Consider the following 22,474-nt stretch of genomic DNA (forward strand, 5'->3'; position numbering starts at 1 on the left):
GACGTTGCATCATGATTTTTTTATTTGAAGTTATTTCAGAAATTTGTATAATTACTAAAATTACTTCAAACCAATTACCCAACCTTATTATTAGAATTCCTGTTATAAAAGTCATAATCAAAACGCTAAAACACAAATATGCATATAAAAAATTGAAGGCGCACCGCTATAGTACTGAAGACTTTGTAACCAAAGTAAATAAATATATATAGATAGGAGTTATGGGAATGTATGTACATAGGTAATATGTCACTATCTTGACTCTGAAATAAATCATCAAGATATTCAGTTTTGCCGCACTCGACCGTATTATGTCTAAAATAATACCACAGGGTATTCTAGTATACCTTGAAGGTATTAAGTAATCTGCATTTTATTAACCCCAATTTTATGGCCTTAGGTATAACTAATGTAAAAATTCCCTATACTGCGTAGTTTGCTTCAATACAATTAAGCCTACATGGCATAGATTAAAATAAATTGAGTATATGTATACATTATTGATTTAGTTTTCCTGTGTTTCTTTTTTTTCTTTTTTCGGACTACTCTAATGCTGTTGGCCGCAGCCGGCCTCTACAGCGTCACCGGACGATAGGGTGCGAGTGCAGATGGCACTCCAAACCCGCGGATGGACTTATGGAGCGGCTACAGGCGAACTCCCCCCTGACTTGAGAACACCGCTAAGGGTTCGAACCTCTGCTCAGGCCGTCGTAATCTCGATCTCTGTTTGAATTGGGCGGGGGATCGATTGGAGGGATCCGTGTTACTAAAACCCACAATAGTAATAGCATAGTACTAGGCAGCTGTTAAAACTGTTTACTCAACAAAGCTAATAAAATTGTAGAGGTGTCACTAAAACAAACATATTATTTTAACTAACTGTTACCCGCAACTTCATCAACATAAACATTTACTTTTATTCATCAAAAATATGAATAATATGTTCTTACGTTCTTGTCCAAGAGCGGGGTCACCAGTTATGGGATACCAGGATTATATTTCTGTATTTATTAAATAAAATTGCAGAGCAAACGTTTATATATTTTAATTGACAATAAACAGTTGCGCGCGCGACTACTCCAGCGCGCTACCTATACAATTGACGAGTCTTTAAAAATCTATGTACCAAATTTCATTTATATCGGTTCAGTAGTATTGGCGTCAAAGCGAGACAGATAGACAGATAGAGTTACTTTGGCATTTATAATATTAGTAAGGATTGTTTAATTCCGTTACCATTAGCATGTGAGAGACTGTAAATATTCAGTTCTGGAAACCTGACGACTGATCGTCAGGTTTCCAGCACTGCCACTGGAAGGAAGAAAATTAGGTCTCATCACGTTTTATTTATTATTGTTAACTTCTATACTGGTGATAGAATTCCGACTATTATTGAGTCTACACCCATATTGCAAACAAGATTGCAAGCCTAGTGTTGACTGTTTGCCGTCAGAACTGCAACTTAGCAAACAGTTGTACATGCTACTGATAGCGGAATTAAACAAAGCAATACAAACTCTTTAAGTAATGAAATGGACTTCCGCAAAATAACACATAATTATTTTAATTATATAGGCTACTATGTTTGTTCTCGTGATACAATCCAGGATGGATTTCATCATCATGTCAAATTTCTTTAAAATCCGTTCAGCTGTTTCGTAAAAAGGTCAATCCAACAAATTATTCATGTGAATGGAACTTAAATTGGTAACATATATAAATAGGTAGGTATGCAATATTGGGACATTACAAACGACACAGCTTGACACACGGTTGATCGTCCTGATCTGTTGAGTTAATCTCTTACGTACCTACTGTGTACTGTGTATACACATTTTGTGTCCATCTGCCCACTAAATACTATAGAACCTAAAAATATATAATACTCAACAGTACCGGAAACGATTTTGTGGAGTGCACCATCCTACATTCATCTATAATATTTTAACACTGTAGGTCAGCCTCTAAGAGGTACCTATGAAAACCATTGTAGTTAATACTTAGATGAGTATATACCCTTAGTATAAAGAGCTGCATGATTTCAATAATCATCAATAAAAATCTGATATAGGTAGGGCAGTTTTAATCACTTCTTATATTATTCTTATAACCTACAGGGCGGTTGTAAATATTAAGTAGGTATTCCCATTTAATATTTACAGTTTCAACTGTACTATTTGCATTAAAAATTCAATATCATTATATAAATAGTAATAGACAACAGTCTCTAATCTGAGACCTTGAATTGTTGATCATTTTATCAGTGCACTTGCATCATATCTCATAAAAATGAGAACATTGTAATATAGGTACGTATTTACCTATATTTAAGAGTTAATATATACTTAGCTAACTGATCTTACGGCTAGACGGGCATCTAACATGAGATACTAAAAAAAATACTAAGTGTACATTTCCTTATATACATTCATAGTAGGAATGAATTTATTATAGTTACTTACGGAACATAAATAGCAATGCAAATTGATTTCTAATGAAGACAACTTTATACAAAATGTGAAATTGTATTGTATTAGGCATTAATTTTAGGTATTAATTACACACTAACTTGTTAGGTTTTCAATTATGAGTTGTTTTAGGAGTACCTACTAGGCAACTGATGTATATACAAATGTACATTTCTTAATATACATAGAAAACCTTCAGACCGATTCAAAAAATCATACTCATGAATACAAAAGTTTGCAACGTGCGGGTTATCGAATCCTCGATCATAAGTAAAGCGGTGTGTCCATATATGTATATTATTCATTTATTTATTTTTGTTGAGATAGACTTTGCAAAAAGTCGTCTGCGTATAGTTGCGTATGTGAATAGTTTGTTTGTATGGAAACTGATTCTGTTGAAAAGTCCTCCGTAGTGGCAACACAAGAAGTACCGACCACATGCGTTACATTATGACGTTATGGCCGTGGTGTTATTTATGTTTTATACTCGTATATAGGTAACAACTAGCCATCAGTTGGGCGGTCGTTAACTTGTCTGGCACTTCAGGTACATAAAAAACTTAACCCAAATTCATAATGAGTGATCTTATTATTTTGAAATTGAATTATATTTTATTTGTCTGTTTTGTAGGTCAAATACACATGTTGTAAAAAATAATGCCTATCTATGAACGTAGGTACATTATATATGGTGAATATTAGATAAACAGTAAGTAAATTCACAATGTTTTAATATGTTATATGGATACTATTGCAAAACAACGCAATATGGAGTTAACCAATTGCGTTGATAATTAAAATACAATATTTGCTTATATCCCATGGGTAGGTATGATAAGATAAATTGTATTTGCTCTAAAACACCTAGATAATTATTGCATTTACCCATACATACTATATATATACGATAATTAATACTGAACACCATCATTTACTGATTCCGTCCTCTAAACGTAAATAGTTACTACGTGTAATCAAAATGCGCGCTTCTCTTGTATTCTTATTACTTCTGGCGGTGTTGGTAAGTCCTTTGTTAATTATGAATATTAACTAACATTACACCAGTCTGCAAAGAAAAATTATTTATTTGATGTCAACATAATTGCATTGTATATTTAATATATACCTACATTCTGTAGTTTTAGAACTAACCCCATTAAACTTCTTTCGTATAACAGCTGTTTTTAATGTATGTTTACGTCGTTTAGTTAGCTATTTACGTTTTTAATTGAATTTTTCAAAATGTCTCCAAGGAGAAGACGCTATCTCGTATGGTGATAGATACGTGAGGTAATCGTAATTTCTTTTCCAGGCGTCATCTCTCGCAAGTCCAACCGATACTGAAAATCACTTAGTCCGACAACGGCGTCAAATTAATTTCCTTGGAAATACGAGGTGAGTATTGTAATCTCTAATATAATTTAAAATACATCATTACCACCTCATTATTTGTGGAAGTATAATAGTGGAAATGTAACAATACATGTTACATTTTTTTAGTCATTATCTAGTGATTATAAAGACATTCTGGCTGATTTTAGTCACAACTGTTTATTTAGTGTTTCATTAGAAATATTCCGTTAAAGGACTCTAAAGTGGCTGGTAAAGGTACCTTGGGTACCCACACTGGTATATTGCGGTATATGTAGTCTAATATCTTAATAATCGGGGAAAGACAGTACATACGTTAAAATTAGATAAGACAACTTTGGAGTTGTCCAAAAAATGTGTTTCGCCCCCGGGTGGGCTTGAACCACCAACCTTTCGGTTAACAGCCGAACGCGCTAACCAATTGCGCCACGGAGGCACTCGTTATATATTGTCAAATAGACATTGGCTTATATTTGATATAGCGTATAAGCAGCTGATAACATAATAAATAATTAACATAAAAAAATTAAGCTAATTTATATTCTTGGAACACCAGATTGTTAATTAAAAGGAATAATAAGATCATTTAGCAGCTGGACAAATACAAAAGTGTACTTTATCTACACATCTGTATTTGTCTTATTAGATAGGAAGGTATCTCTTTCCCACGGTCAAAATAGATACATATTATGAGTAAATTTAACAAACACGGATCATATTTTTTTTTAATCGATGTCCTCGTTCTCCCGGAACCCAGAATCATTCATACAGAGCCTACTAATCACAATCTAAGTAGAAGTTGTATTTTAAGTACTGCACATAACTATATTTTATTAATTTATATTTGTTTTCAAAATATCTCATATATATGTATGTTGTACACATGTACTATATAATTTTTTTATTATGTTTTATTATAACAATAGCGAACTCAACAGACGTCGTCTTGTAAAAGGCAGCGCCACCTACCGGGTCTAAGGTTATTTTCAAACCAGCTACGAATACATTGCAATGTACTTACATACATTACAATCAAATAGCGCTATCTAATCCCAACCTAAGTAGTGCTCGTGTTATGATATCTAGTACCTACATACGTACGTACATTTTTTTTGTATATACATCTACTTATAATACGTGTACCTACTTAATTGTTATTCATCAAATGTTAGTGCATTCTGATGCATTAACGTATGTTCATAATAATTTATATTACTTATTTACAGGCTTTTAGTTGAACAATTGATTGAGAATCTGCGTAAATCAGCAAAAGATGCTGTTGATGCTATAAGAACATTCAGGGTAGGCGTTTCCGATCAAGTGAAAGAACTGCGGGATAGAGTTTCAGCTAACCTTCAGAAATTGCGAGACAGAGTTACCCAAGCTATCCAATCAATAACTGATAGGTTCTCCAATTCGAGTACCGCTGTCAGAGACTGTGTTAACGTAAGTTACTTTCATTTTAGAAGTAAACTAATTTATATTATCAAAAAGAGAAATGGAAAACCTAAAATCTAGTTTTTTTATATATGTATGTATGTATATGTAATAAAGCAAAATAAATTGTAAAAAAAAGGTGATAGATAATAGTGATAATTAGGTACTGTCATTTATTAGACGACTTTTTACGCTGCGTGAATACCTCAGTCTCACGTATTTCCGACGCCAAACAGCTCGTTTTGTAAGATATTTCGGTAGTTCCGCTTACCATCCGGTGGACCGTCAGTTTGTTAGCGATTCCAATAACATAAAATATACTAATGCAAATTTTCTGTAAGTATACATTTTCAAGTCGTCTTAATTAATAAAGAAATATATAATACTACACTGAAAAATACTCAAGAATAGATTAGAAATTTAAGTTTATTTGAATAAAAATTCTTTATTCAAATAAACTTAAATTCAAGCAGTTTTGAAGAGTCATATATTTTTTATTCTACCGGTCATTTGAAAAGCTGTTCAAGAACTTCTTGTTACCGAGTTATACAATCCCAAGCTTATAATGTAAGTTTCAGGGCATTTTGTTTGTTTCCAGGCTCACAAAGGCGAAACTGAAACTCTATTCAATGAGACATTGAAGAGTACGTTGACATGCGCTGATGGACGTGTCAAAGAAATAGGCGATCAATTAGATGACTTAAATGATGTAGCCACTAATGCTTCAGAGTTCGCCAACACCGCTATGGAACAGATGAAGGCATGCATGGAACAGAATCAAGATTCTCAAAACATTCTAACAACTGGGTCCTGTTTAGGTAGAGTTGCAATCCAGACCGAGTTGAAGGCAGGCTCATTTTTGGCACAAAGTACTTTAGCGGTAAGTAGCTACCTATACACTACAATAAGATTTTTTAATAAATGTTACGGGACGGCCTACTCGAGAGTATAAGCTAACTAATATAATATGATTACCAGAATGAGGCTTTGTACTTATGTACAGTTAGAAGTTACTTTAGAAGTAGAAGTTTCGGTCTATGGATTACTTTAATATCTTTACGTCAAAGAAGAAACGGAAATGAATTTATAGGGATAGGTATTTATAGTCATACAAATTTATTGTTGTTGCTCATGTACGTAGTAAATCGAAATCATCTATAATTTATCAGTTCGAGAATCGATAGATCTTATAGCAATTTCCTATCAGGGTTTAAGACATTATTGATTGTGCGTTCCACGTGCATTGGTGTATATAAAATTAAATTATATGGTCGTCACTTTTCACATCTACGAAGCATATTTTAAATATTTTACCTAATAATGTTAATTTAAAAGTTATAAGAACTAAAATAAATATTTCTAAACATTATATTCCTTACGGTGTACAAGTATAACGTAAGTAATAACACTATTTCTTTAGCCTCACATATACTACATATACTTACATAACTTAACGTAAAAATATAAGAGAAGAAATTTTATATCAGTTAAAAAAAATTAAGCACTAACAATGCTTGTATTACAGATAAGCCGCATCAACTTTGCCCTGGCGACACTTCCACTTGCTCTGGAAGCCTGCGCGGGAACACAACTGATGGTAACAGGAGTCGCAACAACCAAAATTATTGTGGAAATCGGGAGTTGTTCCGCTGCATCTGTATTCTCTACATTCACTGGATCCAGTTCTTAATTAATCTGATGATGACTTTATATTTAATATATAACTACTAAATGCATATTTCATATTGTTTCATTAATAGTTTTACACTTCTGATAAATGAGTGAAAATACTAGTAGAACCTTACATAATACCAGGCTTACCAACAGTAACTGTTATACGGCAGGTACTAAGTTCTAACTAAATCCTTTCTATTAATTAGTCGTTACGACGTTAATATTTTGATTCACTTTGTTAATGTTGTGATAAATAAAAATATACTCCAGTATTGCTATGCGCTGGATAAACTACGCCTACTTAGATACTATAATACAATTGAAACTACACTTGACATATATATTAGTAAATATTTAACGACATAAATAATGTCAGATGATAACAATAAAATCAATTTATAAGGGTACATTAGACGCAGCAAGCAAACGTCGAAGTTTGGTCAGATTTTTTCAAATAAACCTATTTTTCCCGTAAGTACCGTAGAACTCAATTTTTATTTAGTTCTAGCTATTACCCGCGATTTTGTTCATCTAAATATTTTAATTAAAATATAAATAAAAACAACTTAAATCATTCCTTATAACATTAGCTATCTGAGAATATCCATACCCGTCAAAATCAAAGTACCATAAAAAAAATTTACATAAAACATTAAATGAATATGGCATATCTTTCATATCTCAATTGCATTTGCGTACAATAGAATATTGTTTTTTTTTTTTGCAATTAGATTTCTATACTTATTTCTGGCATTTAGCAATTGTATATATATATACCTACTAGCAGAACCGGCCACGCGTTGCTGTGGCTAAAGTACTTAAATAAAATAATATAAACATACGACTATAAATATTAAACTATCATCATTCATGTAACATAATATATATCCCTACAGTGAAAACTTCTATTAAAGACTTCCCCTGTATCAAATCGCAGCGAGAGCCTAAGATTTAAAATAAATCAAAATATGTACCTACATTAAAAAAAAAAAACGGTGAAACTAATAAAAGGGGAAAAAGAAACTCATGATTCATGAATACAAAATGTTTGTGCCGTGCGAGGAATCCTACCCGCGACCACCAGACGTAAAGCGGTGTGCTAGACCGATAGACCACCGAGGTCGTCAATATCTATTCATCAATCATTTGTTGGTTTTCTATTTTTGTTATTTAAAGGTTTGGGCTACATGGTGTATCAGACCTGTAGCACCACGACATTCGAAGATCAATTGTGGTCCCCCTTTTTTTCAAAATTCTAGTTTTAATTTTCTTTTGGTTTAGTCTAACTACAGCTTAATTTATATAATAAATCATCTATGTTAACTAAGCACTTGAAGTAATTAACTACAATATAAGTAGTATATATAAGTATAGATAATCAAATATCGTCCAATTAAACACCGTACTCCAGCTTAGGTGTAGATTGAACGTAACTTGTGAACAATGAACATATATTTCTTATCCATTATTCAACTAATAATAAGTAATTGCCAGGTATGTACCTAATTTATAAATAAATCAAAATATGGGAAACATTTTACAAACTATGAGAGATTGTATTTCAAAGTTATGATTTTATTTTATGTAGGTATCTCCATCTTTTGAATCTTTGATGACTTATATCTAAGTATTTGTTTGATAATCAACTATAAACTGGTATGGTAACTTTTCGATTACTATACCTATGTACCAAATAAATTTCTAGGGTTAAAAATCTTATCAAACACGACCCTTGATGGATTCGTGTGCATTTAGATTAATAGAGTAGCTGTCTGTAGACAATTAATGGGAATCTTTACAGTTAACTGTAGTTAACTGTAAAGATTCCCATTAATTGTAAAATAAATAAAAAATAACTATTACGTTACCTTTCAGATAATTGAAAGTAAAGATGTAATTATCAAAATTATTAACCCAGATGATAATAATATTCATAATAATGAAATATCGAAAGTATTTGCACAGAAATTAGATCGATATGATTATAATAAATTGCGAAGTGCAAGCGATATTTGGAGCAGTATTACAACAAGTGTCACAAATGCCTGGAATTATATTAAAAATATTGCAAATAATACAAACGAAATTACAAAAAAATTGATAGAAAATATTAAAATACGTGCCGAAAAAATTAAGAATGAATGAAGAGTACGATTAGATAAGCTCAGAGAGAAAATTAATGATATGATAGAAGAATCAGTTGGAACAGGGGAAATTGTGAAAATATGCCTACAGGTAAGTCACATATTAATATTATCTTAATTTATCTATGTCAATAACTATAAAATTTATTAATTTAACAGGAGCACAACAAGGAAATTGAGACAATCTCAAAACAAATATTGAAGGATGTAGCATTGTGCATATCAAATAATCTTGCTCCAATAACTTTATTGGCAAATCAATCGCTTGCACTCGACGAGACAGAATTTACTGAAAAGTTAAAAAACAATCTAGACTTATGTACCAAAACAGGTGATATTGATGAAGAATGTCTTCATAAATCTAGAGAACATATACTAGACGAAATAATTGATAAAGAAAGTGAGATACTAAAACAGGTCAGTTAAAATATTTATTCTGTAATAAACACAACGATCACTATTCAAATATTGTTTTAGTGTTGATATATCAATTTTATTTCAGCGATTGACATCTAGAAAAATTCTCGACAATGTGTTAGATGCTATAGTTAACTGTTCAATACAAGGTCTATTAGCCGCATCCAATGACATTATAATGGAAGCAATTAAAGTTATACAATGTGTAAAAGAACATGAAATAAATACAATGGATAAATTGCATAATAACTTTTATAAATAATAAAATATGCCAAATTACAGTTCTTACAAAAAATATTAATATTCTACATAGATCAAACGTTAATATTATATCTACCTATATGTAGGAATTTATATATTTTTTACATTCTATAATTTATTATGAATATACTTAAAATATAGACATTTCATTATTTTTACAATATAATACAACATATTATATAAAAAGTTTTAAAGTCCATCAATAATTATTAGTGGGTTCAAAACATTTTAATTTTCCTGGTTTATATCTACTATTACTACATTAAATTCTACCTAACTTGACCCCAATTGGGTCCAGCTAAGAATGTTTTGAATGTAATGTACAAGAAACATAGACATTTCAAATACATAAAGATTGATTAATAAAATGAAATTGTATGTTAAACATGAAATAAATGTAATGGATACTGACAAAAAACAACATATCATTTGAAAACAAGAATCCTACTTCAGAATTATAATACTATATATTCGTGTGTATTTTAATTTAAAAACATTGCTCAAGTGTTTATCGAGGACACATGGCATGCCGACCGCCATCTACAGGTAATGTTGCGCCCGTAATATTGCTTGCTGCTTCGCTGGCTAAGAATACAATAACAGATGCAACTTCTTTGGCATCACCTGGTCGGCCTAAAGCATGAGTTTCAGCACATTTCTTTAAAAATACTGCATATTGCTCTTCATTCATACTACCCTCTCCTTTCTTATGTATACCCGTAGTAATGACACCAGGATTTACGGCATTAACTCGGACGCCTTTTGATCCCAATTCCAAAGCAACACATCTTGTGAATTGGTCTAGTGCCGACTTTGACATACAGTATGCAAGAACATTTGGAAAAGACCTTAAACCTGTTACACTTGATACATTTACAATATTTCCTTTTGTTTCTATAAGATGTGGAACAGCCAACATAGTTAAATGGTAAGGCCCACGAACATTTGTATTAATAACTCTATCATATTGGGCTAGAGTAGTTGTCTCAATAGTACCAGCTTCTAAAATACCTGCATTGTTTACAAGAACATCCAATTTCTTATAATGGTTTAAAGTAGTTTTTATTATATTTTCCACATCATTTTCTTTGTTCATATCTGCAATTACGACTATTGGTTTCAACTGTCTCGGGGAAATATCTTCACATTGTTTTGAAATCTTATCCAGATTTTCCTTATTTCTGCCAGTTATTACTAAATGTGCTCCCAATTTTGAAAATTCTATGGCAGTGTCTGCGCCAATACCAGAACTAGCTCCGGTAATAAGTACGACTTTGTCTAAAAACATTGTACTTACCTGCATAAAATATTTCAGAATTTTAATTTAAAAGATAAGTATTTGCAAATACATAAGTTGACATAATAGATATTTGTGTCTGATAGTAGTCATGGTCTATTATGTATTTACTTAAATATAAAATATAGTGTTTTGTAAATTATTTATAAAAATTATTTGTAAATTATATATATTTTTGTTTGGAGTTATTGATTTTGTTCGGGAATACCATTTCTCTAATGGTGTGTCAAACTATTTTAGAATAACAACTAAAAACTATTTTAGAATAACTTGGAAATCAAAATTTTTATTGTCAAGTTAGATATAAAAAAATATATACATTTCTTAGGATAACAGTATACAATGTATTAATAATTTTTAATTTCCCAAATGTTTTAATTTTAATATTCTTCAACAAAAATTAAATGGTTGGCATCATTAGATACTTATAAGAAATCAGACAGTTGTCACTCTTTGTCCTGCATATAATAATATTATATATTACAGTATTATCTTTTAACAAGAAAGAAAACTGATTTATATTTTTTTTACAAGGGTTATAATAAGAATTTATAGTTTGGCCTCAATTTTGAAAACGACTCAAAATTCAAACTCTAACAATCAATCTAACTTTTCCTATTTATATTACTTATGTTTATGTATTCAACAAATAATTACTGAATATGAATAATTGTCAAAGCATTTTTAATAATTTACCTAAAGTTTTATTAAAAGGTTAAAAACTCTTACCAAAGTAAAGGTAATAATAATGTAATAAAAAATCTCTGTGTTGATTATGTAAATTTACTGTAAATTATTTATAATAAGAATTATTGAAAAAACTTGATTAAATGAAAAGATAAAGATAAAAGTAACAAAACAGAAATATAATACCGACAAATGTCACGTGTATGTTGAAGAAGTCAAGTCAAGTTATCAAACTATAATATATTAATAATGGAAGTAACTTTACACTTAACTATGTAAATTATTTACGACGTTACTGGAAGGTGAGCTTGATGTACGATGAAAATAGAATTTATTCTTATGACCAAGCAGTAAAGTACAATTTTCATCCAATGTAATTATTAGGAAATAGATTCCTATATGAAACATTGCAGAAAGTGATGCTATCCCGTTCGAACGTCTGTTCGAATAGCATCACTTCCAGCAAAAGGTGCTTTTAATAGATAAATAATATTGAAAACTATTATATAAATCTAGTAAAGTGTCATAAAAAATATGTTGTAAACGCATTATGTTTATTCAATACACATTTTATAGAACTCTACATTAACCCTGATGAATACAGACGATAGATATGGATATATAGAATATATATTTTTTAAAAACTTTAAATTATACTGAAGTTATATATAAGAATAATACAGATGCTGTAATTATTAATAAAAAATGTATTAATTATGCGAAACATCATTTCAATCTGACAATGAGTGTCATTTTGGCATACGCATTATCAAGCGTTAAACTCGCATAGTACGATTTTCAGTAAGTAAAAAAAAAGGTTAAAGAAGTTGCGTACTGTTATTAGTGCTAAAATAAGTCGCTATCATTCATACGAATTTATATTGTCTGTCTATCGCAGTCTGTGGCTGTGGACAATGCAAAACTTGCATTGTCTACAGACTGTGACAGTAACTATCGTAGACAGAGAAAACTTGTATTAATAGTCTAAGGTAACTATGGACATGTATTGCAAGTCTGTAGTCACTGTCACTGTCTACTGAATGAAATGAATGATTAAGTGAATAAATGAAAAATAGACTGAATGATTAATATTAACAGAATGAATGTTATTTAATAAACTCAATCTAATGAGTATTTACTACTGAATTTAACAAGTTTATCTTGTTCAGTGTTAAATAAATTAAACACTATTGTATTCATGTTATCATATACGTGCTCTTATTTATAATAATATTAAATATGTCGGCTCCTTCTACGGCGAAAGAAGAGTCTTTTGATGACTTCTATACAGAGGTAAGCAAACAGCATGTCGCGTTTCAATTTCATTGTATTTCTTGCATTATTACATCAAAATGAATTCTGTATAGAATAGTTTGTTATTAAATATAATGCTCTACACACTCTCTTTTTAAAATTTCAGGTTAAGGAGATAGAAAAACGTGATTCAGTATTAACACCGAAGCAACAAATCGATAGACTATTACGTCCAGGATCCACATATTTCAACCTCAATCCTTTTGAAGTTCTACAAGTGGAACCAGATTCTTCACTCGATGAAATTAAGAAGAAGTATAGACGATTGTCTATTCTTGTTCACCCGGATAAAAATATGGTGAGTTGGGTCTCTGTTCTATATCATCTTTCGTTTTTTTTGTAGATAGTTAAATAATGGTTAGTTTAAAAACATCCTATAATGTAACAAAATACCAGTTATCAATATAATCTATTATATTAGCATATTAGATTAGAAATATAAATTTTAACTGTAATATAAGTATACATAGCCCTATAAAGCAATAATTTTCATTGAGAAGTCGTACAGTGAGGGTCATCTTTGTTTAGTGTAGACGGTTACGCCCGTCAACGTTTCATTTTTATCCACAGATGGATCCATACCGTGGCCCAACTGGACTCCGTGCTTCATAGGTAAGATACGAAAGTGAAACGAGTGTATACACAAGTAGAAAATATTCAAATCATATATTTTTACTCCACTTTGATTCAATTTAAAAAAATAATATTTTAAAATAAAGAAAATTACATATTTGAGTTATATATTTTTCTGGTTTTTAAAAAGAATTGTGTTAAATTACAGGAAGATTCCGAGCGAGCTCAACAGGCATTTGAAATAGTAAATAGATCATGGAAAACCTTGGAAAATGACGACACAAGGAAAAAATGTTTGGATATTTATCAAGAAGCCAAAGAAAGAACTGATCATATGGTTAATATTTACATTATAATTTGTTATGCAATTCAAATGCAATATCTGAATTCTTCAAAGTTAAATAATAATAACCCAGTACAATTCACATAGTGCCATCTAGTTCCAAACTATGCAGAGTAACCATGTGTATTCCATAACTTGTAGGTTAATAATATATGTAAAAACTAACAGAATACAAACAAAACTCAGTTAATTATGAATTCAAAGTGTATATAGCGTTAGGAATCGAACCTGATTATCATAAATAAGGCAATGTGATAAATTGCTAAACCACTGAGGCTATGGTATATGTTGTTGAGCCATTTGCGAGAATTGGAATTAAGGGTTTCATAGGTGACAGCAGTATGGTCATTTGTAATACTTTTTCAGTATAAAAGTAGTTTTTATATTTTACATATTTACACATGTAAAAGCTATTTACAATGGACAGGTATTATACATGGACAGGTTGTATGTAAATAAGCTACTTATTATATGCTTAGAATCTAAGTTAAATGAAATAATTCTAATTTGCAGATTGAACAAAAGCGGAAGAAATTGAAGAAGGAAAGTAGGATGGCTGAAGGCATTCCAGAGGATGACCCTGTTAAATATAAACATGCAGTCTATGTTATGACTATGAAAGTAAGAACATCTTGAATAATTTTAATATTTTTCTCTATACCTATCTTGCAATCAGTCAAAGACAATCTAGAATAAGCATAAGCAGATGTAGAAAACTTAGGTAGAGTGTGATTCCCAGTGGAATCATTGTCTGAAATGGTCCTGATTAGTCATCAGGTTCCAGTAGTCAATGCCTTTTAAGGCAACATATGTTGATGTGGACTATCAGTTGTTATCATGTGCTGGACATTGGGATGATTTACTAACCTTGTCTTGTATTTGGAAGTGTTTTATCTCTTTGGCTCTGTGTTTGTATTGATATACTCATGAACCTCAGATGATTGATGCTTGATGATCAGCATTCAGACTTTATTTTACATGGATGTGAAATTGTAATTATAATTACGCAACTTACAGAATGATATAATCAGTTTATATTTGAATGAGGAATATTTTAATTTGTTACACAAGAGATTTATCTTTTTACATTAATCAATACAAAGATGCGTGTATGGTAATTTATTTTATCATTATTCATTTATCTTTATTATTTCACATATTTATATTATTCTTAGATTATTTATTTTCCTTGTTAAAAATAAGCAAACATTTTAAAATCCTTCTTCCTTCCACCCTCTTTTTCCAAGGCAGTGTGCAACCAATATTTTCCTTTTATGTCATGTCATCAGCCTATCTATTTTTCTATTCTTTTTCATGGTTGTTGTAGGTGTAGTCAATTATAAATAAAACATTCTGACATCCAGTTCATTTACATAGGTATATAATAAAATCGCTAAAAGCTCTGTTTTTCTGTGCAAATGTTTTTTGAAAACATTTGGTACAATTGTCTGTCTTAAAAACTTGTCAGTGCCCTTTCTAATTATAAACTATGTGTACAGATTCGCGGGAATCCGTAGTGATTATAATAAAATGTAAATTAAATGGCAATTTTTAAAAAATATAAAAAATGTTTCTATATCCAGTTGTTTGCCGACATGGAGAGAAAACGGCAGCATTTAGAAACAAGAGACATGGAAGAGAGGAAGCGAAAACGTGAGGCTGAGATAGAGCAAGAAGAACAAATGTCTCTAGAGAAGGAGTGGGCAAAGAACTTTGAGGTATGGTTTCTTATATCATTACAATCCAAAAGCATTCCAATGTCCAGCATTTCCTCCAATCCAATAAATACGTACAGAAACATACAATAGAAACGTGTAGAGTAAGTTTAATAAAGACTGGATTATCTGTTGAACTAAATATAAAAGTATATATGTAAAACTTATTTGGTACAATTAGAATGGCCGGTCATTATTCTGATAATTATATGAAATTATATAACATAAACAATTGGAAAATTTACAAAAAATATTTATTAAATAAATATATTATCCATATATACACGTACTTACGATATATTACCTAAGACAACATGTCCCTTCGTAATACATTCGAATTATATGGAAGTGTGTAAAACGGTAACATCACTCAGGTCAAATAAAAATTAGGAATATAACTCTTTCAGGAATCTCGACAAAACCGCGTAGACAGTTGGAAAACGTTCCAGTCTGGTGGCAGTAAAGAAAAGAAGAAGAAGAAGATAATGGGCTTCAAACCGCCGAAACCCAAGCCAGAGAGCAGATAACTCTTGTGGTGGACAAGAGTTCTCTTATTAGTGTACATTAGATAACACATTTCAAATCTTTGATAACTTACGTTTCAGTCATACATTAGTATATATTTTATAAGATGTGACAAAAGAGATATAACATGTGCCCTTAGGATGTTTGGGAGTCTACTATCTGAATTTAGAATATATTCAGTTTTAGTAAATACTCAAACAAACTTTAGATTACTACTATTACTTGGTGGCAGCCATTTAAAATAAAGAAGACATACAAACTTTGTATAAGTTTGTCAAACTCATACAAGTTTCTCACCAATTCTCGGTTGAGTCTGTTTTCCAATTTATCACAATAATTAAATATTATTCTATTTTAGTTAATGAAATTAATTTCACTTAGACATAATAAATTGGATCACCTAATGTGTTATCTCATTATACAGCAAATTATCAAATGCTTAATTTTTTTCACTTAAGAAACATACATATGTAGATGTATTGACATTATTAATATTATAGTACAGTACAATATAATAAACAAACACTTAATTTCGCATTTAGAAATAAAAGCGAAATTGAATTAGTGCCTTACCAACTCAACCGATCCTCGTGAATTTCTCGTTTACGTATTATCTGCTTCTGAGAAACACAAGCTTAGTTGTATTGGTCAAATATATCCAGATGACGCGGACGATGTCATAAGTTAAAACTATATTTTGTAAGTAAAATACGAGATTAAATCAATTCTCGCTTATACATGCAGCTTTGAATATTTGGTGTCAAAAATGGCTCGAAATTGTGTAAATATTGTGTAGTTTGCAAGTTTGGTGTTGTGAGAAATGGGGCTGGTGCCTATAATTATATAAATTAAAAGGAGTTATCAAAGATTTGATTAAATATTTTCTCATTTTTTTAATATTAAGTATGTACCCTTTGAGTGCTGATATGTTTGGTAGTTAGCTTGACTACATTGGTCGATCTAAATAGATGCAATATTTGTCAAGTATATTTGCATCCAGAATTCCTATAATAAGTAATAAATTGATGTACGTCTGTACATAGAAATTCTATTAGTGTGATAAAAGCAATAAGATTTAATAATTTTTGGCTGTCGCTTTATTTGTCTCGTTTCCAGATGATTAAACTGGTATTATAATTAATTTAGACTTAATACCTCATTTGGTCGTTAAAATAGTTGTATATTATGGTACACAATCTCATAAAATAAAATATTTTCGATTCAAAAATAATGTTGCTAGTATCTTATTTTAGGACCCTATCTATTTTCAGGTGTCACATTCTATAATTTTGTTATAGTATTCATATGGTTCTTTATTGACGTACATTTAGTTCAGATACATATATTATATATAAATTTTAACGAGTCCTTTTTATGTGGTTTTATGCCTATAGTATTTTAATTTGCTATAATTTGATAATATAAAAATATGCACTATTAAGCCGTGCAAAAATGGGCTCTGCGCTTGTTTACTTATTATAAATATATGTTAAATAATCGAACAAAATTTCAGAAGAAAATTGGAAATCTTAATCGGAATGCATATACTAATTTATGTCCTCTATTTTTCTACACATTAACATGGAACAAACTTAAAGAAAATAAATTAACCTTAGTATCACCTATTAGGGTACCCTAGTCACTTATTTCAGCTACCAAACAGCTTGCTTTGAAAGATGCGTTCGTTACATGACATGAAGTCCGTGTTGTGGATAATAAACTTGACGGCCTCGGTGGTCTAGCGATTTAGCACGTCGTTTTACTTCTTATGATTGCAGGTTCGATTCCTGGCCCGATACAAACATTGATATTCATGATGTATATTTATAATTATATTTCATTCTCATTACGTATATTACAAATACGCGTATTCAAGTATTTTTTATCAGATCTCTAGTACCATAACAATATCACTGTGAACAGTCCAGGAATATTATATTATAAACAGGTGGTGGTTACCATTAACTATAAAGTGGGTCATACTCTTTGCCATTCCTATTACCTGAAGTGTAAATAACAAACAGCAGATTAAATTAAATTGGACTTTAATTTCAATGAAACAAGGTTGTTCATGTATCGCTGTCATCACATTCCTCCACCATATCACTAGGTGGTCCGGGTTGTGCCGGCGGGCCCCAGTTTAAGAATATGCTCTCTGTATAAATCACCATAAATAATGAAAATAACCACCTGTAAAAAATATCAGAACATGATAAAAATACAATGGCTATAGATTGGTCAAATTACTTATAAAACATCGAAGTAGACTATTCATTAAGTTGCTTTTGTTGGAGATTTTCAGTCGATATATAGCAGTAAATACAATTTTTACTTGATTTCATCACAGTCTCACGTAAGACAACAGGTACATAGTAACAACCAATGTGCCTAATAGCTTTCTAAGCTATATTTTGGTTATAGGGTGAGATAAAGCAATGAAATAACAGGGAGGCGTTAACATCTTAGGCTTCTGAAATGGCGATGCACAATTATCACGGGCGACTTAAGTGTTCATGTAGGTATATATGCGATGTATACCATTTAGACATCAGGCGTGCCGTCTGCTTGTTTGCCATTGCAAATTACCAATCTCTGTGTTATATTACTGATGCCTATAGACTCAATTTCTGCACAAATCATTTGTATTCAATTTCTAACGTCTGTTAATTAATCAGTGTTTTATAATATCCTTTTCGGGACTTTATAATTAACCGCATTATTACCATATCGTATCTTTTTACAACAGTTGTATAGAGACGGAAGAAGGATTTTGGATAATGCAGATAGAAAATGTGCTTATTTTCCGTCGACGGTAGCATACCACAATGTAGTAACTATGTAGGTATATATGCACTCACTATGTCATATATTAGTTTTATTCAAAAAGGTATGCTTGAGCTGCATTTTTTCTGCAAGTGCTGCGACCTATAGTAAATTTTAAATGGTTCTATATAAAATGTGTTTGTATGTATAGGTATTTACCAAGTAATCCCAGCAAACAGGAACTTATTGTAATAACTCTGTCTATCCTTATACCAAAGTTCCCATGGCCCACATGGCACTGGCAGTTCATTCATATGTGCATCACACCGAACTGTAAACAAAATTGGCGTGTAGAAGTAAGAGAGGGACTTTGTACAAAGTGATCTGCACCAGTAAGTCTGTTTCTAAAACCAATATATTTCTGTTAGTTTCGGTTTGAATACCATAAAGATTGAGATTTGATTACCATAGATTTGAGATAAAGATATACTTTAAAACTACGGAAGAGTAGGTAACTCATAAGGTATGCATAGAGAAGCGAGAGCAATACCTACTTTTATATAACTAATTCGTATGTATCTAAGTATACGTAGAGATATAGAGGAATCTGAAATCGACGTGGCCTAGTGTTTTAATACCCTGATTTACACCAGGAAAGTCAAAGTTCAAATCTGACTGTGCACAATATAGGCACATTAAGTGTAGCGTTCACCACACCATGACATCAATAATTGAGAATACCTCAAACTACCTCATCCGGAATAGTAGTCGTGAGTGTATACTTATTTATTAATATTTTAGAATAAGGAATCAAATATTAACTTCCTTCTCACACCGTACATGATTATTTTTATGGCTAGTTCATTTTAAACTTTACTACTATTCTCGTCCGCCTAGCATGAGTATGACGATATCCAGAATAACCAATATTAAATAAACAATCCACTTCCCGCCTTCGTTTTACCTGGACGTGTAGCATATTTTCTAGGTTCGAAGAATTTGGCAAATGTTTTTCCCAAGGATAAAATTCTTGTTTTCATGATTTTCACAAATTGTTCTTTCTTGTATTATTAGACAGTAGGTATCAACTTATGACATGTGTGATGGATAATATTGAAAGTATTGAAATTGTCTTTTGTTTTATACTACGGCCAATAACAAATAAAAAAGTAAAATTAGGTGTAGAATAGAATAGAATAGAATAGAAAATCATTTATTCAAATAAACTTAATTTAAGCACTTTTGAATAGTCATAACAATTTGTTTTTTATCTACCACTCGTTCGGAAAGCTGTCTCATCACAAGAAGAACGAGCAAGAAACTTGTGTGTTGCTCTTTTAAATAATCCTTGTAAGTTTACATTTACAAGTCGAAACGTGTGAATACAAACTACCAACAAGCACTAATTTTTTGGGTCAAATATAATCATGCAATAAGATTAAATCAGTCGTAGTGATAAGAGCAGACCAGTCCCTACAAGCAGCACTCGTTCACGAGTATGACGGATGAGCCAGCCATCACTGCGCTCGACCATATTTTAGGGAGCCCATTGACCCGGCCCACCACGCCGCCACATGTCTGGACATTTTAGTGAGCATGACTACTCATTCCACACGACCACGTCACAGCTACAAAAATTACTATATGGTAGTTACAGTATTCGCACTTTACATAAGGATGCATGCGGCAATCAATACAAAAGCCGCTACGCTATCATATATTAAGAAAGCAGTATGAAAATTAAAATTATAACGTTGTCCGCAGATAAACTTATTCTTGCTATATATTGCTATCATCTATAAATTCATCTATCTTATAATAGGCTTTTTTACATAACATTTGTTTAATATAAGATTTGAATTGCCTCTCTGTAAGATTTAGCGTAGACTCTGGCAGTTTATTATAGAATCTTACGCAATTACCATAAAATGAATTACTAACTTTGTGTAGACGGCATTTAGGTAAAATTAGCTTATTTTTATTGCGTAAGTTTCTACTTGTACAGTCTTTAAGTTTCTTGAAACTATCTAAGTTTTTCCTTGTATACATAATATTTTCATAAATGTACTGTGAGGCAACGGTGAGGATATTTGATTGTTTAAAGCATTGACGTAATGACTCTCTAGAACCCATACCATAAATAGAACGTATGGCTCTCTTTTGTAAAATAAATATAGTATTTATATCGGCAGCTTTACCCCATAGCAGTATGCCATATGACATAATGCTATGGAAATAACTAAAATATACAAGTTTTGCCGTCGCCACGTCTGTTAATTGCCTTATCCTTCTAATTGCATAAGCAGCAGAACTAAGTCTACTGGCTAATTTTGAAATATGGGGCCCCCATTGTAACTTCGAGTCGCTGTTATTCCTAAAAAAAACTGTATCATTAACAAAATTTACTATTTCATCATTAAGCAATAGTTGCGTATTTACTTGTTTTACATTAGGCAGCGTGAATTTAATGCACTTAGTTTTGTTGGAGTTCAATAATAGATTATTACATGTGAACCAATTTAGTATAGCAGAGATAGCATAATTTACATCGTCTAATTGATTACATTGGCGACCAATTTTAAACACTAACGAAGTATCATCCGCAAATAACACTATATCTGCAACTTTCTCTACCATGTAGGGAAGGTCATTTATATAAATTAAAAAGAGAAATGGGCCTAATATTGAACCTTGAGGAACGCCCATTTTTATATTAGTTCCCTTAGACTTTACACCATCAATATCTACAGTTTGCACCCTATCCTCTAGATAAGTTTTCATTAGACTTAGGTCATTATCTCTAATACCATAATATTTGAGCTTGTACAAAAGTGTTTCATGATCTACGCAATCAAACGCCTTCGACAAGTCACAAAAAACGCCGAGAGCATCCTGTGAGTTTTCCCATGATTCGAATATATGTGTAATAAGCGCTACACCTGCATCAGTAGTAGACTTGCCGGCGGTGAAACCATATTGCTGACTGTGAAGCAGTCCGTTATCCCTGAAGTATTTTAACATTTGGTTAAACATAATCTTTTCAAATACTTTACTTAGAACTGGCAAAATAGAAATTGGTCTATAGTTGCCTAGCTCAAATCTATCTCCAGATTTAAAGAGTGGAATTAATTTGCTAAATTTCAATAATTGAGGAAACACGCCATTATCAACACATTTATTGAAAATAGTAGCTAGATAAGGAGCAACAATATCTATGAATGAACTAACTACTTTAACTGACATGTCCCAGAGATCTTCCGTATTTTTTAAATTTAACTGTTTGAATATTTTTATGACATGAAAAGGGCTGACATGTGAAAATTTAAATGTTAAAGAGCAAGGGCTGACATTAGCCTCCAGTAATGTTTTTGCTCGAATTGGAGATGAGTCTAGAGAAGATGTAATATCAATCGGAATATTAGCAAAAAAATCTTGAAAAATATGAACTATATCTTTTGTTGCTGTTATTGAAGTGTATATTTGTT

The 22,474-nt window shown here is 31.2% G+C and overlaps 4 protein-coding genes, 1 non-coding gene and 1 pseudogene across 5 annotated transcripts; 3 read left to right on the forward strand and 3 right to left on the reverse strand.

Moving 5' to 3' along the window:
* The first annotated feature begins 3,447 nt into the window (after window positions 1-3,447).
* Window positions 3,448-6,966, forward strand: LOC131844772 (uncharacterized). The gene is made up of 5 exons (XM_059193733.1): window positions 3,448-3,489; window positions 3,781-3,863; window positions 5,066-5,285; window positions 5,875-6,156; window positions 6,802-6,966. The coding sequence occupies exons 1-5, from the start codon at window positions 3,448-3,450 to the stop codon at window positions 6,964-6,966; spliced, it is 792 nt and encodes a 263-aa protein (XP_059049716.1).
* Trnan-guu (transfer RNA asparagine (anticodon GUU)) lies at window positions 4,202-4,275 on the reverse strand. The gene has a single exon. It is a non-coding gene; the product is annotated as a tRNA-Asn (tRNA).
* Window positions 6,967-8,347: 1,381 nt separating the features above from the next.
* On the forward strand, window positions 8,348-10,194 carry LOC131844741 (uncharacterized; annotated as a pseudogene).
* Window positions 9,713-11,093, reverse strand: LOC131844742 (3-oxoacyl-[acyl-carrier-protein] reductase FabG-like). Its single transcript, XM_059193700.1, has one exon. It carries the CDS (start codon window positions 11,073-11,075, stop codon window positions 10,281-10,283), a length of 795 nt encoding a protein of 264 aa, XP_059049683.1. The 5' UTR covers window positions 11,076-11,093; the 3' UTR covers window positions 9,713-10,280.
* A 1,607-nt stretch (window positions 11,094-12,700) lies between these two features.
* LOC131844746 (dnaJ homolog subfamily C member 8) lies at window positions 12,701-16,340 on the forward strand. Its single transcript, XM_059193705.1, has 6 exons — window positions 12,701-13,049; window positions 13,177-13,368; window positions 13,852-13,980; window positions 14,500-14,607; window positions 15,570-15,704; window positions 16,109-16,340. Exons 1-6 carry the CDS (start codon window positions 12,996-12,998, stop codon window positions 16,226-16,228), a joined length of 738 nt encoding a protein of 245 aa, XP_059049688.1. The 5' UTR covers window positions 12,701-12,995; the 3' UTR covers window positions 16,229-16,340.
* Window positions 16,341-18,271: 1,931 nt separating this feature from the next.
* On the reverse strand, window positions 18,272-20,123 carry LOC131844800 (uncharacterized). The gene is made up of 3 exons (XM_059193763.1): window positions 19,954-20,123; window positions 19,209-19,320; window positions 18,272-18,416 (listed from the first exon to the last, which is right to left on the reverse strand). The coding sequence occupies exons 1-3, from the start codon at window positions 20,027-20,029 to the stop codon at window positions 18,296-18,298; spliced, it is 309 nt and encodes a 102-aa protein (XP_059049746.1). The 5' UTR covers window positions 20,030-20,123; the 3' UTR covers window positions 18,272-18,295.
* Between the last annotated feature and the right edge of the window lie 2,351 nt (window positions 20,124-22,474).

The sequence above is a fragment of the Achroia grisella genome, unplaced genomic scaffold (genome assembly GCF_030625045.1).
Source record: "Achroia grisella isolate CSIRO2021 unplaced genomic scaffold, CSIRO_AGI_Agris_v1 utg413, whole genome shotgun sequence".
In the NCBI taxonomy this organism is placed as follows: domain Eukaryota; kingdom Metazoa; phylum Arthropoda; class Insecta; order Lepidoptera; family Pyralidae; genus Achroia; species Achroia grisella.

What these genes read in the sequence shown, in the direction of transcription:
- LOC131844746 (XM_059193705.1), top strand. Translation starts at nt 12,996, where the DNA reads ATGTCGGCTCCTTCTACGGCGAAAGAAGAGTCTTTTGATGACTTCTAT. An exon ending in AAGAAAGAACTGATCATATG is followed by an intron (nt 13,981 to 14,499) that starts GTTAATATTTAC and finishes TCTAATTTGCAG; the next exon opens with ATTGAACAAAAGCGGAAGAA. An exon ending in AGTGGGCAAAGAACTTTGAG is followed by an intron (nt 15,705 to 16,108) that starts GTATGGTTTCTT and finishes TAACTCTTTCAG; the next exon opens with GAATCTCGACAAAACCGCGT.
- LOC131844742 (XM_059193700.1), bottom strand. Translation starts at nt 11,075, where the DNA reads ATGCAGGTAAGTACAATGTTTTTAGACAAAGTCGTACTTATTACCGGA.
- LOC131844800 (XM_059193763.1), bottom strand. Translation starts at nt 20,029, where the DNA reads ATGAAAACAAGAATTTTATCCTTGGGAAAAACATTTGCCAAATTCTTC. An exon ending in AAAATATGCTACACGTCCAG is followed by an intron (nt 19,321 to 19,953) that starts GTAAAACGAAGG and finishes TTTTGTTTACAG; the next exon opens with TTCGGTGTGATGCACATATG. An exon ending in CTGTTTGCTGGGATTACTTG is followed by an intron (nt 18,417 to 19,208) that starts GTAAATACCTAT and finishes TATTTTTTACAG; the next exon opens with GTGGTTATTTTCATTATTTA.
- LOC131844772 (XM_059193733.1), top strand. Translation starts at nt 3,448, where the DNA reads ATGCGCGCTTCTCTTGTATTCTTATTACTTCTGGCGGTGTTG. An exon ending in TATTACTTCTGGCGGTGTTG is followed by an intron (nt 3,490 to 3,780) that starts GTAAGTCCTTTG and finishes TTTCTTTTCCAG; the next exon opens with GCGTCATCTCTCGCAAGTCC. An exon ending in CTGTCAGAGACTGTGTTAAC is followed by an intron (nt 5,286 to 5,874) that starts GTAAGTTACTTT and finishes GTTTGTTTCCAG; the next exon opens with GCTCACAAAGGCGAAACTGA.